General features: G+C 36.3%; 1 protein-coding gene across 1 annotated transcript in view; it reads left to right on the top strand.

Moving 5' to 3' along the window:
- The window catches only part of LOC137032282 (zeta-sarcoglycan), a 131,018-nt gene extending 111,654 nt beyond the window's left edge, over positions 1-19,364 (top strand). Inside the window, exons 6-7 of the mRNA XM_067403998.1 lie at positions 5,304-5,427; positions 19,086-19,364. Of these exons, the coding sequence (XP_067260099.1) occupies positions 5,304-5,427; positions 19,086-19,283 (322 nt within the window). The 3' untranslated portion in view covers positions 19,284-19,364. The remainder of the gene's footprint in view (positions 1-5,303; positions 5,428-19,085) is intronic.
- The last annotated feature ends 1,186 nt before the right edge of the window (positions 19,365-20,550 follow it).

The raw sequence follows: 20,550 nt of genomic DNA, 5'->3' as shown, positions 1-20,550 counted from the left end.
ATAAACACAGTTCAAACAGCTAATGTAACCCTCAAAATGGATCTTTACAAGATGTTCGTCATGCATGCTGCATGCATGCTTCGGATCATGTGAGTATTGTATTTATTTGGATGTTTACATTTGATTCTGAATGAGTTTGATAGTGCTCCGTGGCTAAAGCTAACATTACACACTTTTGGAGAGATTTATAAAGAATGTAAGTTGTGAAAGTTGTGATTTATGAATTATACAGACTGCAAGTGTTTAAAAATAAAAATAGTGACGGCTCTTGTCTCTGTGAATACAGTAATAAACGATGGTAACTTTAACCACGTTTAATAGTACATTAGCAACATTCTAACAAAACATTAAGAAAGACAATTCACAAACATATCACTAAAAATATCATGATATCATGGATCATGTCAGTTATTATTGCTCCATCTGCCATTTTTCGCTATTGTTCTTGCTTGCTTACCTAGTCTGATGATTCAGCTGTGCACATCCAGACGTCCTGCTCTTGTCTAACGGCTTGAACATGAGCTGGCATATGCAAATATTGGGGCGTACACCCCGACAGTTACGTAACAGTCGGTGTTATGTTGAGATTCGCCTGTTCTTTTGAGGTCTTTTAAACAAATGAGATTTATATAAGAAGGAGGAAACAATGGAGTTTGAAACTCAGTGTATGTCTTTTCCATGTACTGAACTCTTGTTATTCAACTATGCCAAGATAAATTCAATATTTAATTCTAGGACACCTTTAAATAAAAAATGGCATTTGACCATTGAATGAATGATGCCATATTGTGATTGCATATTGTCACTATGTCCTTTCTTTTCTTTCTTTTTCTTTCATGAACATTCTAAATTGCTCTCTAACTCCCTCTCTCTTTATCTTTCTCACTCTTTCCTGTCTCAATTTTACTCTGACATCTTGGTTTGAAGTGGACCTGAAGTGGTGACTTCCCAAGACACATGGTCTCACTCGAGTGAATGATATTCTTCGACAGGAGTGAAATAAGATACAATATCATTCCTTTATTCCTGTAACCTCTTTCCTTGCCGCGGCGGTGCTTTAGAGACCCAATGGGACTTATTCCTGCTTCCCTCTCTGACCATGGCGGTCCCCCAGTTCTATCACTATCAATTAAATTATCAGCAATGGATGCGCACGGGCATGAAATTGCTTTACGTTTTCTCACAAGGTCTTGCTGCCAGCCACAATTTCCCCAGCTACATTTCACACAGCAGACGGGTGGGCTGCAAATAGTCATTTTTGACCGTTTCGAGGATTTGTCAGAGAATCTTGAAGACAAGAAATGGGCCATTGGGCCAAGAGCTCAGCAGGCTACACAGGAAACCTACTAAGAGGGTCAAGAGCTCCAGTCAACTTTCTTGAAAGCCCTATTTTTGGCATCATTATCAGCAATGTTGTGACTCAGATTTGAGCACTTGAAGTTTCTGTGATGAAACTTCTGTGTTATGAAAAGCAGCGATGTCTCAATTTGTCTCTCTTCCCACCGCCAGAACTAACTTGCACAACTTTTGCAACTTTCTAAATTAGTTTCTAAGAGTCCTCTTGGTTTTATCCTATAACATCATGGAGAGAATCACACAGGGAGGAGTTTTAAAACTCAGGGAGGCTTGAAAATGTCAAATGTAATGCTTTTCTCATCTTTGGCTTTGGCTGATGTTCATCTACCCATGGTACAGTGTCATTCATCAATCTGAAAGGCTGCAACCAAAAGTAAATACTCAGAGAGGAACATGAAGTCAAAGGTTAGCTGTTGGTATTGAGCTGCTTAATGTCATCATTGGTCTTATTCTCAAAAGTCAAAAGTCAGTAGCCAGCTTCTGTGACCATGAGCATGTTGGAGACATAGTGATAAATGATACGTCGAAGCACACAAAACTCATGAGAGGAGAAAATCTCATTTGGTGGCTTATTGTAGAAAGGTTTGTGAAAGTAAGAAACAATGTATTAAAAAAAGAAGCAATGACATTTTTAGGGAAGAGGATCATCTAAAGTTTTGAAAGATCTTTTTTTCTTTTTCTTTTTTCTTTTTAAAAACAAATGTATTCTTTATACTTTTGTACATTTAAAAATGTATTTAATTTTAACAATTAATGATTAAATTAACAATTTGTTGTTTTTTTTTCAGTAAAATGTTATTAAAATGTTGTCAATGCACAGATTCTTTTACAGAAATGTTGGTTTACTTAATGTTTAGGTCTGAAATCACAAATTCTACACTTCAATATGATAAACTGCAAAGGCTTCTAGCATGTACTTGTATCTATTTACATATCTTAGTCACGTCAAAAGCACATCATAGAAATTGCTTGACATGTTGTGGCAGCCAAATTCAAAGTATAAAAGGCAACTTTGGATTAGCATAAGATTTTCAAATCGTAAGATTGTAATCTGATTTCAACCTCAGGTGCTTCAGAACTCAACATATGTATTTGTATGGCGTACATGCACAACGTTTGAGTTATGTGACTGGTGTCATATCGAGCTACAACTTTGCAGTGTCTAGCAGATATATTACATATTTATCACAGTAACATTCACTTTTGAATTCTTTGCCTTTTTGCACAGTAAACCTGAAAGCTGCCAGTCAGAACACCACCTCAAAAATGTATTTTGAACACCAAGGATTGATGTTGAAGGAAGCAAAAGGAGTATAAATGTGAAGTTTGTGTAAAATTCTAAAGAGTCATATTTATTTATTGCTTTTCATATGACTGTAACAAATATCCAAATGCATAAATTTGTCAGAGTGGCAGAAAAGGTCAAGCTGTATGTTGAAATGGGTGCATTCGCTGGCGGAATAATGAATCAGGCAGATAAGATACTAAAGCAGGCCTCTCTTATCTTCCATACACTTAAGATATTTTGTTTTGCTGCTGAATTGAAGATCGAGTTTTTCTTTTCTTTTCAGAAGACAGGGGATCTCACAGATAGAGCAAGATAAGGATGGGAAGGACAGAAAAGAGTAAAAAAAAAAGGGGGGGGGGGCGATTTGGAGTTTGTTTTTTTTTTTTTTTTTTTAATCCAGCTAGGATACATTAAAACAGTAAAAGTGCTGTTCTTTTGAACTTTCTATTAATCAAAGGATCCTAAAAACAAAAACAAAAAAACAACACAATTACAATTCCCACAAAAGCAGCAACTGCTTTCAACATTGCTAATAACCTGATATTATATATATATATATATATATATATATATATATATATATATATATATATATATATATATATATATATATATATATATATATAAAATATAATATGCAGTTATATGTCCCTACAATTCAAGATACTGGGGCAAAAATGTCCCTGTATGAGTTTTTGTCTAATATTTATATCATGTGATAAAAATAATAAGATAAAGCAATATCACATGAACAACAAGAGCAATATCATACTAGTGCTGTTTTTGTTATGAGTGCAAATGTGATACTGATTTTATACAACAGTTCAATTAATAAGAAGCTAATATTGTGTTATGTTTTAGACAAAATATTATCTGTTTTTGTCAATTAAAATATTACATATAAAGCCACAGCAGAACGATTGTGGGTCTCTGAGCAACACATCAGTGTTTCTGAGTGAATTTGTGAACGAATTGGGTGAATCAATGATTCAATGGTCCATTCATACATTCAAAATAAAAGGTATAGTTCACCCAAAAGTGAAAATTCTGTCATTTACTCACCCTCATGGCTTCATGGCCATTGTAACCTAAACATTTATGTGCAATAAATTGTTGAATCAAATATAATATCTTTCTAAAGCTACTTTTTGTAATGTTTATTTGATGCTTTTCTCATTTAACACAATAATGACTTTAAATTATATTTTGGGAGTCATTTTTCAGCCAAATTTGATGTGCGATTAACTTGCAAATAATTCGATTAATTAATTGCCACATTGTGTAATTAATTTGATTAACACTTAAATGCATGACTGTTTCACCAATCATTCTTACATATTCGGGTCTTTATTGACCCGGAACTATAGCTAACACGGAAGGATCTCTACCTGTCGCAATAATATAAAACTCCTCTGATATTAGAGTAGCAATTACAGAAGAATAATATAAATATTTTGTTACCTTTTGGAGCTTGAAAGGGTTCAGTTTGAGCAGATGTTTTATGCCATCATCACTGTCCTCGTCAGAGCTCATTTCCCAGTAAATTCAGCAAATAATAGGCTAGTTTTGTTTGAGGTCGCAAATATGAGCCTTTTCGCCATCTCAAACATTCTCAGAACTCTATAATTTTCAATTTCTTCAAAATCAATATTTCAATTGCTAACAACTTCACCAGATCCATCCAGTGACAGTTACAGTCATATTTGATTGCGTTCAGTACTTGCTCTGCAGTAAATCAGAATGAGCCATTTCATGTTTTTTGTTATTATTTCGTTTTCTGTTTAAATGAGTCGTAACTTCAGCATTGTGTATCAGACATTGCCACCTTGTGGAATAAAGGTGAATTGCACTATAATATACAATTTTTACAAAAAATTAATAAAAAAATAGGCATTCTTTAATAATTTTATGATTTTTTTCATGTTATATTTTTTATAATGAACCGATTGAGGAATACCAAGAAAGTTGAAGTCTAACTTTAAAAAATGAATGAGGAGGAGGGTAGTGAATTATGTCCCGGGTCACTAAAGACCCGAGGTATGCATTTAAGGATTAACCATTTTAATCGCTTGACAGCCCTAATATCTTACCAACCCCAAACTTTTCAACAGTAGCGTGGTTCACCCACAAATGACATTGTGTCAAATTATATATACTATCTTTTTCTTTCTCTCTCCTGATCAATATTGTTTCTTTCTCTGTTTTAAGGTGGTGGATACTCATGGTTGGATAGTTCATTCAGTTATCTCATTCCCTGACAAATCTCATGTTGATTATTTTCTTCTAACCATGCCCTCACTCTTTACAATCTGCACATTATTTGTCTCTCACAAGTCTTATATAACATTAAATAGACCTTGAATATGAAGCCCATAATTTGTCTGCATGGTTGAGGAAAGTGAAATGTTCCAGTGTTGTTATACTAAATATCAGCACTCACTAACGGCTGTATTTTTTCTGGCACACAAAGGGTTATAAATGAATGAACTCAAATAGGATGACAGCTGGTATCATTAAATTTCAATACTAAATACAACCACTACTAATAAAGACAGTTTAGGAGGGTTTTCATTATTATTTGCCCAGCTGAAAGCTGTGTGTGCATTAAAAACAGTAATTTGTGGTCATTAGTTCATTAAAGTCTGTCTTCCTCTAACAGGCTAGAGTCTCCGACAAGGACATTGACACTGGAGGCTCCCAAAGGTGTTGAAGTGAATGCGGGAGTAGGGGAATTCAAAGCTTCTTGTAGGAAAGATCTCACTTTAGAGTCTTCAGAAGGAGAGGTGAGTATGTGAAATTGTAAATGGGAAACCATGCAGATGTCAAAAAAGGTTAAAAATGAAGGTTCTTTCTTGGCATCTATAGTTCCATGAATATACAGGTGCTGGTCATATAATTAGAATATCATCAAAAAGATTTATTTCACTAATTCCATTCAAAAAGTGAAACTTGTATATTATATTCATTTATTACACACAGACTGATATATTTAAAATGTTTATTTATTTTAATTTTGATGATTATAACTGACAACTAAGGAAAATCCCAAATTCAATATCTCAGAAAATTTGAATATTGTAAATATATTCAATATTGAAGACACCTGATGCCACACTCTAATCAGCTAATTACTTCAAAACACCTGCAAAGGCCCTTAAATGGTCTCTCAGTCTAGTTCTGTAGGCTACACAATCATGGGGAAGACTGCTGACTTGACAGTTGTCCAAAAGACGACCACTGACACCTTGCACAAGGAAGGGCAAGACACAAAAGGTCATTGCAAAAGAGGCTGGCTGTTCACAGAGCTCTGTGTCCAAGCACATTAATAGAGAGGCAAAGGGAAGGAAAAGATGTGGTAGAAAAAGTGTACAAGCAATAGGGATAACCGCACCCTGGAGAGGATTGTGAAACAAAACCCATTCAAAAATGTGGGGGAGATTCACAAAGAGTGGACTGCAGCTGGAGTCAGTGCTTCAAGAACCACTACGCACCATTACCCAATACGCATGGGTTTCAGCTGTCGCATTCCTTGTGTCAAGCCACTCTTGAACAAATGGCAGCGTCAGAAGCATCTCGCCTGGGCTAAAGACAAAAAGGACTGGACTGCTGTTGAGTGGTCCAAAGTTATGTTCTCTGATGAAAGTAAATTTTGGGTCCCAGAGTCTGGAGGAAGAGAGGAGAGGCACACAATCCACGTTGCTTGAGGTCCAGTGTAAAGTTTCCACAGTCAGTGATGGTTTGGGGTGCCATGTCATCTGCTGGTGTTGGTCCACTGTGTTTTCTGAGGTCCAAGGTCAACACAGCCGTATACCAGGAAGTTTTAGAGCAGTTCATGCTTCCTGCTGCTGACCAACTTTATGGAGATGCAGATTTCATTTTCCAACAGGACTTGGCACCTGCACACAGTGCCAAAGCTACCAGTACCTGGTTTAAGGACCATGGTATGCCTGTTCTTAATTGGCCAGGAAACTCGCCTTACCTTAACCCCATAGAAAATCTATGGGGTACTATGAAGAGGAAGATGCGATATGCCAGACCCAACAATGCAGAAGAGCTGAAGGCCACTATCAGAGCAACCTGGGCTCTCATAACACCTGAGCAGTGCCACAGACTGATCGACTCCATGCCATGCCGCATTGCTGCAGTAATCCAGGCAAAAAAGAGCTTCAACTAAGTATTCAGTGCTGTACATGCTCATACTTTTCATGTTCATACTTTTCAGTTGGCCAAGATTTCTAAAAATCCTTTCTTTGTATTGGTCTTAAGTAATATTCTAAATTTCTGAGATACTGAATTTGGGATTTTCCTTAGTTGTCAGTTATAATCATCAAAATTAAAAGAAATAAACATTTGAAATATATCCGTTTGTGTGTAATGAATGAATATAATATACAAGTTTCACTTTCTGAATGGAATTAGTGAAATAAATAAACTTTTTCATGATATTCTAATTATATGACCAGCACCTGTATTTTAACATCCATGTAAACTTTCCATTGTACAAAAAGTTCTTTATAGTGGAAAAAAGGTTATTATATCTTCCAAAAAAATAAATAAATAAATAAATAAATATGTATTCTATGGCATTACTGCAAAAAAAAAAAAAAACTTTGGAACCTTTATTTTTGCCAGGACTTATGCACAAAGGTGGTCATAATGAACAAGAAACTTCCAGAATGCATAAACAAATAACACACAAACCATTATACATGAAATTATGTTGTGTCTTTACTGAACACACCTTGTTAACATTCACAATGCAGGGTGGAACATTTATGTGAATCTTTGGATGTACACAACTAATCTCATTTTGTTTTAAGATTTGTGAAGATTCATGCGTTTAATTTATCAAGAGTAAATACATAATAATGTTAGAAAAAAATCTTCAATTTCAAATAAATGTCTTTTTTTTTTTTTCAAACTTTCTATTTGTCATGGGTTCTACAACGGTTTTTAATACTGAAAGTAATAATTAAACAAATGTTACTTCTGCACCAAATCATCATATTAGAATGTGAATTATGCGACACTGAAAACTGGAGTAATGGCTGATCACAGGAATAACAATATTTTCACAATATTTCTGTTTTTACTTTATTTTGAATAAATATATACAGACTTGGTGAGCATAAAATCATGTTTAAAAAATCTTAGCAAACCTAAACATTTGACAGTAACTGGTTGACCTTCCTTTCCCAGTGATAACAGTTCAGTAAAGACATGAAAATGCATCATCATTTGTGTGTAATTTGTATAAATCAATTGTTTCCATTTAAAACTTCCATTTATCTTTGAAACACAAATGAATATATTTTTAATGAAACCTAAGAGATTTGTATCCCTCCATTAAAGTTCCATTCACCCAAAATGTTGACACTTCATAAAGTTCATAAAGACATTGTAAACGTTTTCCATATGAATCAAACAGTTTAGTCCAAGTCTTCCAAAGAGACTGAATTTCTTTATATGATGAACAGATTTAATTTATGCTTTTATTCACATAAACATTGATTAGTGCACACTGATCGAGCCTGCTCTTCCACAAGAACCAATGAGTTTTGTTTACGAGAATTAAGCTGTGTTTCAGCTTTCTTTGACTGTATTTGATGTGTGCTGATCAGTGTGTTATTAAATCTGTTCATCACATGAAGCGATTGTGTCTCATCAGAAGCTGTGGATTAATCTGCTCAATTCATATAGATTACTTTTAATATGTCTTTATGAACTTTTTTGAAATTTTCATGAAGTTTTGGCTACGTGGACTTTCACTTAAGTCTCTCAGATTTAATTAAATATTTTAATTTGTGATTTAAAGAAGAACAAAAGTTGAATGGATTTGGAACAGGAGTAATTCATGGCAAAATTTGCAGTTTTAGTTTCATGAACTAATTCTCAAACAGAAACATGTTTCAGTCTGGTAGTGTATTACTGGTTTTAATTGAAGAGCAAGTCAAATTTTATAATCAATTTGTGCTGAAATCCCAGTAAATCTAAAGGGTTCACGTACATTTTCTTCATCACAGAAGTATTTTTATTGGTAGAGCATACTGTACCTACTGTACTTAAAAAGCTCTGAATTGGTTATCTAAGGTTCACATCTCATATGTGTTGCATTAGACCTTTTCTTAAGGTGGTAGATGTGACTTCACACAGTTCTGTCTGGTCAGATGTGAGTGGCTCATGTCCTCCGTAATTGCCTCAACCAAACCCCTCCTAATACTTCAGATCTTTCTCCTTTTCCTTGTTCATACTCTTGTTTTTTTTTTTTTTCTTTTTTTTTCTTTTCTCTTTTCGTTTTGTTCTTTGTCTTCCAGTTATACACTACATCTGTCTACATCTTTCCCTGTCTACAAGCCTAATTCACTGTCCAGTAATTGCAGTGTTAGTGTAATTCTAAAAGCACCTTGAACATGTTTAGATTATCCATGCTCACCGCTACCCCCCAACCCCCTTTTGTTCAAATTAGTGCCGTCATGTTGAGCTGCCTAGCTCTCTTTCTCCCCCTTTCTCTTCCTTTGTCTCTCTCTCCTTTTCCTATCTCACTTTAGTAACTGCCCAGGCTATTTAATTAACTTCCATGAGTCCAAGTCATATATCATGCTGTTCTGTCACCTCTTTGGGAAAAAGTTTTTTTTTTTTTTTTTTGTTCTTTTCCTTTTTTCTTCTTTCATGCCTGAGATAGCAGGATAGTATAGTGAGGAGTGATATAAGAAAAAGTTGTTGATGCACAGTAAGGGCACTTCTAAAACTTTGGTCATTTCTTAAAGTAATAGTTGACACAAAAATGAATAGTCATTTACTCACTCAACTATCTTTTTTTCAGTGGAAAACAAAAGGAGAAATTTCAGGGAATATCCTGGTCACCCTGTTCCATGCAATTACAGTGAATGGGGGCCAGAGCTTTAAAAAGGATTCAAAAGCACCTTAGAAGTGATCCATATTACGTGTGCACTGTATTCCAAGTCTTTTAAAGCCATACAATAGCTTTATGTGAAGAACAACATCACTTATCTTCTTCCAATCCAATGGTTTCTGTGAGAAAAGGGTCAGTTACACCCATGCCTACACCAGACTTGAGTGGTGCAACGTAACAAAAGCTTGTTAGGCACAGTGTAAATGATCCTTTTCTCACAGACACCATTGGATTGGAAGAAGATAAGTGATGTTGTAGATACAGTAGAACCCATTATAATCAGTGATGCTGTCTACACTAAATACGGCTACACAACAAATTCCCAACAAAAACTGATGCCCCATTCTTTTTCTGATGTACTTACGCTACTTCTGAGATAAAGAACAACCTCAAGCTGATGCGGTGCAACTTGAACCGACAACTACAAACAGTGTTCGGGAATTAATCATTCGCGTTTCAATCTTATGTACCATACCATAAGAATAATATAAGTATGTGTTTTTTGTAGAAACCTTGTTTTTTTCATGACGGTACACGTATTCATACCGAACGTGTTCATACCGAAGTGATCATCCCTATGTAAGCAGGGCACGCGCGTGCTGTATGTAGCCGTTTGGAATGCACTTGCCAAAGGGAGTGGCCTAATTTACTCATCTTCAGCTGGGATGTTCCTGTGACAACGCAGCACAGTGTCCATCAGCATATGTCGCTGTTTTAACAGCATAATTCTTTTTTTCTTTTTAGCCTAACTGTTGCAAATAAAAACATACATTTTATATTTTAAAAAGTTTTTAAAATATGCTATATAATACTGTATATACAAAGTAATACATATATGTGTTATATATATATATATACTACCGCTCAAAAGTTTGGGATCAGTAAGATTTTTACTTAATTAAAAATACTGTAACAACAGTAATATTGTGAAATATTATTACAATTTAAAATCACTGTTTTCTATTTGAAAATGTAATTTATTCTTGTGTTGGCAAAGCTGAATTTTCAGCATCGTTAATCCAGTCTTCAGTGTCACATGATCTTTCAGAAATCATTCTGATATGTTAATTTGCTGCTCAAGAAACATTTATTGTTTACAATTGTACAAAATATTTGTGTACAATATATATATATATATAATATATATATATATATATATTTTTTTTTTTTTTCAGGATCCTTTGATGAATAGAAAGTTCAAAAACAGTGGTTATTTGAAATCTAATCTTTTTTAACATTATAAATGTCTTTACTGTCACTTTTGATTGATTTAATGCATCCTTGCAGAATAAAAGTATTAATTTCTTTAATTTCTTAAAAAAAAAATAATAATTCTTACTGACCCCAAACTTTTGAACGGTAGTGTGTGTGTATATATTTTTTTTTTATAAATATAAAAATTTTAAAAATATAAATTGTATATTATTTATGCTGTCGCTGCGTTGTCACAGGAACATCCCAGCTGAAGATAATGAGGAAATCACGCCGCTCTCTTTGCCAAGTGCATTCCAAACATCCCTGCTCACATAGGGATGATCGCATAGGGATGATAACTTCCATTTGGAACTTTCCCCGTGAACCGTTCGGTACGAATACGCATACCGTTACACCCATATTGCTTAGTGTGAATAAGCCTGATGAATCATTCATAAATCAGGCTTATTCAGACTGATGTAAACTGGATACACTAATTCATTGAAAAGATCTTAAACAACAATTAATTTGCATATTTCTCATGAACACAAACCTGGAGCTAGCGTGGATGTTAAGACTTTTAATAAATAAAGACTTACATTTTTGGTTTGCTCATCACACAAAACTATGATATGGGTTCAGAAGACTTGTTAGCATACTAAAGTGACTACTTTTATTGTGCTTTAGCATCCTTTTTCAAATTGTATTCAAATTTCTTATTTTGAGTTCCACTGAAGAAATAAAAAGTATTTTGGAATTTGTGTTTTGGAATGACATGACATGACATGAGAGTTAGTAAATAATGACTGAATTTTAATTTTTGAGTGAACTAATCTTTTAAGTTTATAGTTTTGTTTTCCTCTCATAATTTGACCTTTATCTCTGTCTGTCTCTCTCAGTCCCAGCTCTTGCTTTTGCTTTTTCTTCTTTTCTCTGCCCATCTTTATGAACAAGCTCAGTAATTTAGAACAAATGCTCATATCAGCACAATCCCATCCTGTTTGCCCCCATCTCTCCCTGTAATTCCCCAGAGGGAAGAGACGCTGAAAATAGATGCCTCTGTCAATTTGGAGAAGAGAGTCAAGTGCATTAGACAGCTGAGACGAGAAATCAAATCAATGTTGTCAGCAGCCAACTCTTAAGAGGGCAATGTTAAAAAGTTTGGGGTGAGAGAATTAAAGGGGAATGGCTAAATGGGTCCATGTCCTATTGCCTTTTCTCTTCCTGGTGCCCATTAAGATCAAGGGAAACGAGAAGAGACTGCTGTATGTGGTCTAATAGCTCTCGTGAGAGAGAGGGAGAACAGACCCTGAATACAGTTTCTTTAGTTGAGCACATTACTGTCTTGTATCTACTAAAACAGGGAGTATTTATACACAGAGTAAATGAGGGAACTAAACAAGAAATAGCTGAACAGAATGATTAACTAATGAGTAACCAAGGAAACTAACAAGGGTAAGGTGAACGCTACACTGAAAGGATACACTAAAAACCTAAGCATATGAACAAAACTGCATTTAAACTAAATAGAACCCTGACAGAATTTCCCCTCCCGCAAGGCGTGTCCTTGCACTGTATGCACAAGTTTGGGAGGAGGATGAGGAGAGGCTGGACAAGGACAGGAGACAGAAGGAAACCGCAATGGGTGATATCATGGCAGAACTGTCAGAGGGTGGAGCCAAGACGAAGCCCTGATGGTCATCTTGGGCAGAGCCTGAGGGCCGAGTGATGGCAGTGGACCTGGACAAGGTGGAAAGACCCAAGCAGAATGGGGTGACATGGGAGGGAGCGAGGAGCAAGGTGGAACCGGAGGGATGGAGTGAGAAATCTGGTGGAGGGCTAAGGTGCAGCTGTGGGTCCAGACATCCGTGACGAAACCAGGATGACGAGAGAACAAGGTGGACCCAGAGGGACGAGGCACCCTGGTGGAGCCTGAGTGATGGCATACCATGGCGGAGCTGAAGGGCTGACAGGTCGGGGTGGAGAAATGGGCCTGGAGGCCTAAGGTGTAGCCAGAGGATCTGCTTCAAAGCAAACGTAGCCCGAGGTGGAGCCAAAGAGCTTGCAGGAGTCAGAGGTGAGGGCGGAGCCCAGGAGCTGTGAGGCACCAGCGGGATAGGCCAGTCCAGAATCATAGCTGTCTTATCCAGACAAGGAGAGAGTTCGAGGGTGGGAAATGGTGGGAGTTGGCTCTGCTTTAAAATCAATGAGCCAGTGATCCTTATCTGGCCCTGGGGTTTCCGTGATTGACATGGCAATATACCCTGGCCTAGGGATGGATATGGCAAACTGGGACTGGCTCTGGGATGAACTCTTTGGCTGGCTCTGACTCAGTGGTTGGAGGGGGCTCATGCTAGTGGTCCGTGGCAGGTGCTGGCTCAGGTTTTGGTTCCATGGCAGGCTCAGGCATAATCATCAGATCTGTGGCGGAGGTCTTCTCTTGCTGTCCGGGACACTCACGGGCTGGGACAACAAGCCCTATCTGGAGCGGACAGGAAGATGGGGTCAGTGTTTAAATGATAATGTGCTGTCAGCAATGAGAATGACAGCAATGGAGCTGCAAAGCAGCAGTTGAGAAAGCATTTGATAAAGTGTTTGCCCCAACTCTGCAATTCACCACCACCATGTTGACAGGTGATGTCATTAAAATTACACTGTTATGATAGTTTGATTATAAAGTATTTTTGAGACTTTAGACTTTATCTGGCTATATGAGATTACAGTTTGAACTATTCCCTTTTCTTTGCGTGATACATTTACATTCCAATACAGAATGGCTCTTTAGGCATTATCCTGAACATTGTATAAGCATTCCTTTTATGTATCATAGAACAGAGTAAAGACTTTCGGGAACATACATAAATGTCACATCCTTTCATTTTTACCTGGCAAAAACGTCCCAAGTCCTTCACATAAAAATCAGCCTACAGCCTTTTAACTTAGAAAATCGGGGTCTCGTTCATTATCACACAATCCTTCAGTAAATATTCTAACATGATGATTTGGTTCCCAAGAAACATTTCTTATTAGTTTCAATGTCAAAAACAGTTCTGCTTATTATTTTTTAAACACCATGATACATTTTTGACAGAAACAGTTCAAAAGAACACCATTTATTTGTAATAGTTTTTTTTTTTTTTTTTCTAACAATGTAAAAGTATTTACTATCACTTGATCAATTAAATTCATCCTTGCTGTCTGAAAGTATCAATTACTTAAAAAAAAAAAACTATATCAAACATCACAGTGTAAATAGATTATATTATATTACATGAAATGTAATGATATTAGATGAAAATGTTAAACACAAGGTTAAGTCAACTACAGAATGTCAAGATAAAAGTGTAGAAAAAACGATGCTACGTAAATGTACTCAGGATTACCCCAGCATAGCCCTCAAGATCAGTTTTCATTATGCTAAACACCATCACCATCATCATGATGCATGAAATTAAGTACCTATTTTGTTGTTGTGCTTGCGTTACATGGCAGCTGTAGAGCCTATTAAATCCCCCATTCTCTCCACCTGAACACTCCCTCTCACTTCAGCCAGCCAATGAGGCGGTGGATATAGATACATATGGTGTCGACAAGCTGAGGAGACGGGGGAGCTGAAGCAGGCATATGTACGCTAATGTTTCATTTGTTTGTGCAAAGCTCCAATATGGTGTCCATTTGAGACCAGCCCTTAAACCCATGCATCTTAATAAAGCCACTAGGGTGTGTGATAGGGACAAAGTAACGAGAGAAACGCTCCTAAACTAGCCCTGCTACTGAAGCAGACTCATCTATCAGCAGACAAATCTATCAGAAGCCCCGTGGTTCAATAGAGAGGGGGTAGATCCTATGAGGTTAATAATCCAACAGCCAAATTACTGCCAGCGGTTTGTTTTGCCCCTGGGTTGTTTTTGCGTGATGGCGGTGAGGTTTTTATTTTCTATTATTCTAGAGTATGGAGTCCCATGGCACTTCTCTCTGCAAAACTTAGCGGCACTTTTTTCAAAGTGTGACTCTAAAATTCAGGGGGAAAATGCAGTTTTTGGAGTGTTTTTATTTGTGCCAACTCCATTTGGCCTTATCCATCTGTTGTTGCTCCCCTCTCTTAAGTCTTTTGTCAGTTGTATAGGATTCTTAGCCATATGGTTGTTTGTAAACATAAAAATGTTTTTGTTGTCACATTATACCATTCTTCTAATCAGCACATTGGCTGTAGGTATCATCCATTAAGAGAGGACAAGTGAGGCCTTTGTGGGCTCTCTGAAGTACCAGTATGTGAGTTTCTAAAGCTTTAAAAGCTGTTTTTTAAAAGTTTCTTCTATGGCATTAGACTTTAAACCCTCCTGTTTAGGTATCTGGAATCTTTTTTAAGACCCAAACCATATACTACACACGTATGCAAATGCAAACACCATTTTTGAAATGTTTGAGAATGCAATTCATACTGAAATACAAATTCACAATGCGTTCTCAGTGTCGGCACAAGGGGCGCTATAGCAGACATTAGATATTAAACTGTCTTCTTCTATAGTCAGTTTTCTCTGTTTGGTCAACTACAGTTATGACAAGCAATATTTTACTCTTTGTGGTGATATTTAATAAAGTTTGTTAAACTTTTGAAAAGTATAAGGCTAGTTACCTGAAAAATAACACATCCGCTTTAATAGAACACATATTTCAAGGTTGCTCTATCAGCCATTTAAGTACTGAGGTTTGTTTCCACCACAACAACACAAAAGAAGATATTTTTAAGAATGTTTCATTCAGTCTGTCCATGCAATATTCAGAACAACTTTAGACCCCATTGACTTTTATTTTGTGGACAAAGTACACAGATTTTCAAAATTCTCTTCTGTGCTTCACAGATCATCATTCAGGTTTGGAACAACATGGGCTTAGTAAATGATGACAGAATTTTCATTTTACACAATATACACACAAGCCAAGAAATGAAAAATTTATGTTAAAAATTATAATTGAGAATACTGACACCTGTATTGGCATTTGCGTGACCTTTGTAGAATAATGGGAAGGACAAGTATGAAGCCACAGGTCCATAAACTTTTTTATCTTTGGGAGCTCCAACCATTAATTTGTATTAGTAAGTGCAGAAGTAAATGAAACCTGTGGCATCTGCTCGCTAGAATTGTTTGATTGTCACGGTCGTAAAGAAAAGAACAAAAGAAACTGAGACTGGAGATCTCAGCAATCTGTCTGCGTTTTATAGCATGTGACTCCACTCATCTCCAGAACGTAATGGAGTATGTGATACACACGAATGACCTCATGAAGTCTGATGGGTCACCTGCATGTGTTTCTATCCCCCTCCCTTCATATCAGCTGCATTTCCAAAAACCTTCCCATCCTCCCCACATTTAACTCTCGACTCTTCTCGACCTGTTCATTTTCATTTGCTGCTTACCCTCCTCCAGCTGTGACATGTGAGAAATCATGCATGAAAAAATGTTTGGACCGACTATAATTGGCCTTCTCTACACATATAAACACGGAAGTGTACACACACACATTCCCCAATAGTGTTTCCAGAATGGGAAGAGGTTTGTAAACAACGCACCACCATTTTTTTTATCCCATGGTTGACTGACAGTAATTCATACAGACACTTTCATTTGGGGAGGTTGCCATCTTTAATCCCCTCATAAGATGACCTAAATGACTTCCGTTCCGACTTCTTTCCCTTGTCTCTTTCTCTCTCTTGCTCCCCATGGTAGCCCCCCCCCCCTCTCTCTCTCTCTCATAGTGTCTCTCAGTAGGGGTCATGATAGCTGTCAGCAGGCGGTACCATTAGCCATGCCACATCTCAGAAAATTCTGGAATTCCGTCTCTTGGCAGAAAACGGAAGAGTGTTTAAAATGGAATTGGATTTGAGGGTCTGTTTTGGGCCAAGGAGGCACTCACTGGTATTAGGTGACACAATGCATGAGGACATGTCGGCTAACTGAATGCCAAAATAGAATTTTAGTAATTTGGCAATGAAGGGGATGAAGTGATGAAAGCATTTAGAGGACAAATGCAAATTCCTTAAAGAGAACAGAGACAGAAGGACATGTAAAACAGGGGACTAAGCTTTGAGGTAACATTAGTCATTAAGTAACAATGATGGCATTTAATTTAAGCTCCATTTGCGTCAAATTTTGTTGTTTATTTTTATAGTGGATAGTAGCATTGTAACCAATCACAAATGAACATTCGGCCGAAAAAGTATTTGAGCATTTTTGGACTAATTCAAAATGGCTTTCATTGCATTAGATACAAATAACAAGTGGCACCGGCAAACAAATTTTTGGTTTTGGCCCAAATGGTTTTGAAGGAGCGTAATCACAGAGAAAAAGTGATGTTTAATTAGCACTTAATTTGCATTAACTTAAATGGTGTCTGTTTAATTAAAATTTGGGTTTTGGTGGTTTAAAAAAAAAAAAAAGATTTTGGTGCATCACTAGTATGATATAAGTTCACAAGGTGTCCAAGTATTTTGTTATATTAACAATAATCTTGTTCCACAAAGTTTGACAACCAGAAAGTCTTTATTTTAAGCAATATATGAATTGACTTTCGTTCTGACTTTTTTTCTCAGAATTGTGAGATATAAACTCACAGTTGCAAGTTATATAGTCCAAACTGTGAGAAATAAACTCGCAGTTGTGAGGAAAAAGGTTAGAATATAAATATTTCATATTATTCTATGTGCAGTACTTTATGGAACAGAAAGTCACTGTAGATACTTGTCGACAGCTTGAGGGTAATTGGAGTTGTGAAAGTGGGCTTTAAGAAGGCTCAGGTTTAACCTGTTCACTCTTTACACTGTGAACATACATTTGAAGTGTTCCGAATGTTTGACTGGATTGCATTTAGACCATTACATTTTATAATGAAGTTTATTTGCTTTTTACAAATGTTCCTTTAATATGTTTTTTTTTTTTTTAAGACTAATTACCCCTTTTGCCCACATATTGTTTGTTTGTTTGTATGTTTGTTTATCTATTGTCAAGGCTTTTTCCTTTACATTGCTCCCATTGACATGTGTTTATCTTCATACAAAGTGTCCTGAACGTACTGCACTTATAGAGGAACAAACATACAGAGGTTCTTGAAATCCCCTTGGGTTTATTTAATGCTGGTTTTAGGATAGCATTATGCAGTACATTACAGCATTTAACTTGCAATCAACTCTAAAGAAATGTCAAGGCAGTTCACGTATAAGGACATGTAAAGTTCACTCTGAGGTATGTGTGTGTATAAAAAATCTAATTCACATTTGATAAGTGTTATATTGAAGTTTGCAGGGCACTTGGCGAGAGCAAAATGAAAAACTGACGCAGCAAAAAAACGAGTGAGACAACAATGAGAGACAAAGTGAGAGACAGATAGGAAAAGTGGCTGTGCGCTGTCCTGCTGACAACAAAGCATCATGGGGGCTTGTTTGTGCAAATGTTTATAGAGATATGCCCTGTCAACACCTCAGATACCATTACTTACAGTAATTAGTTCCTCCTTGTTGGTGTCTTCTCTCTCTTTCTCTCTCTCCCTCCTTTGTTTTTTGTCACTCACCCACAGCGTATGAGCTATTGTAAAGATTATTTGGCCTTTCCTAGCTGTCAGAGCCTACAGACTTTTTGGAACTGATTAATACAGGATACATCAACATATTTATAAATCAAAGGGCAAGCAGACTTTTAATGAAATGTAGTTCATGCCCCTGGTGATGTTGTAGCTCCTGGTCCATATCTGGAAATTAAATGTGTGTCCTTTAGGAGGAATTAATGCACCAGGATTGTGTCATGGATCACTCTAAAAATTCTGGGTTGTTTCAATCCATATGTGACCCAAATTTGGGTTGACATTTTTTAGAGTGAAGCAAGAGTTTTTAATATAATCTTGCATCTTAGGTGTTTATTCAAGTTTGGGCACTTTTTTGCCCTAGGGTTTGCTTTTTTGCTTTTTATTAGAAGTTAAAGAACAAATGCCAAATTAGAATAGTCCCTTAGCCCCTAGAATAGGCTGTGAACGGACTTTGGAGGTCTGAAGCTGGGAAATGGTCTTAAGGAGATACTAAGCAACACACACACACACATACAGAGAGAGAGAGACTAGACTGGACTGGTCAGATTGTTGTGTCTTAACCACTGAGGACAACACTGTTCAACTATGTATGTCTCAAATAATGATACAGTCTTTCATCAGTGTGACGTTTTTTTATATGAGTAAATGCAGGGTAATCTTAAATTACTGTTATTATGTTGATTTATCTGAAGGCTTTGATTATAATGGCTGTATTCTTGTATTTTCTGCTCTTCTCCTCTTCTCTCCTCTTCTCAGATCTTTCTAAACGCAAACTCAATCCGTCTTGGAAATCTTCCACATGGGAGCGTGGACCCATTGCTTGGTCCAGGGACCACATACCCCAAACAGACTGTGTACGAGGTGTGTGTATGTCCCAGCGGCAAGCTCTATCTGTCTCCTGCAGAGAGCTCCTCTACCTGCCAGACAACCAATAGTGTGTGTCTCTGGAGCTGAGAAAGGTGGGTGGGCCATGGACCACCCAGCACCAGAAAGGCCTTTCTTCACCTTCCCTCTCTTGCTCCTTTCTATCCTCCTCCGGTTCTTCTGTCCTATTCTCTTTCTTAAGAATTTTCTGTAATGCCTTTCTTTTATCCACTCTTCCATCTGTCTGTCCATCTGCCCTTACATTTGTCCATCCAGTATCTGTCTATCTGTCTGTTTGTCTATCTACCCTGTATACCCGAATAAGTTGGCAAAATGCAAAATGCAAAAAAAAAAAAAAAAAAATGAGGTAATCAGTTACATCATTTTTTTTTTTTTTTTTTTTTTTTTTTTTTTAGTTAAGAAATTCAAAGTTTAAGCAGAACTGGCAGATTTCAATTTTGTACTCGTACATTTGAATTGCTCTAAACTTGAATTTTTTGAGGATGTTAATTCATACATTAAACTTAAAATTATCATGTAATCTCAATTTATATTTTTAGTAGTGGAAATTTTGCTAGCTATAACTAATTTAGCAAATGCTAATTGGTAACACAATGCTTTGATAACTTTAACATAGCATAGCGATTGCTGAAAGAATACAACAATATAGAACATTTATGATATACCTGTTCTCAAACTAAGCTCATGCTCCGCTCGTCACCATGACGATGCAGTAACCCCAAAAAAACTCTGCATAACAGAAACTCTTCTAAATTCAGATAGCAAAGCATTAAACACTACTAAATGCCCTACTTAACATTAATCTTGCACAAAAACTTTAACACTTCATTTTAGCATTTATTGTCCCTTTCGAGTGTCATGGCAAAGCATATAAGTTTGTCTAAATGAAAAGAAACAAGTTCATAAAACTCAAAACAATGAAACAATTCAGATAACTTAAAATGTGTCAGTGATATCAAAAGAAAAATAAAGTTCTAAATACTAAATAAGTTCATTTGATTAAACTAATTTGTTTAATTTCAGTTTGCCCTACTCAAACCAATTCATAATTTTTATCTATCTATCTATCTATCTATCTATCTATCTATCTATCTATCTATCTATCTATCTATCTATCTATCTATCTATCTATCTATCTATCTATCTATCTATCTATCTATCTATCTATCTATCTATCTATCTATCTATCATCAAAGCATCTTTCTCACACTGACTGTATATCACACTTTCACTTCATTTTGTCCTTTTTTTGTCTTGTCTATTCTCTTCTTCTTTCAATTTCTCCTCTTTCCCATCATCCTCTTCCTCCTTGTCCTCTCAAGCAGAATTCAGGAAT

The sequence above is a fragment of the Chanodichthys erythropterus genome, chromosome 12 (genome assembly GCF_024489055.1).
Source record: "Chanodichthys erythropterus isolate Z2021 chromosome 12, ASM2448905v1, whole genome shotgun sequence".
NCBI lineage: Eukaryota > Metazoa > Chordata > Actinopteri > Cypriniformes > Xenocyprididae > Chanodichthys > Chanodichthys erythropterus.
This window is presented reverse-complemented; position numbering and strand designations above follow the sequence as displayed.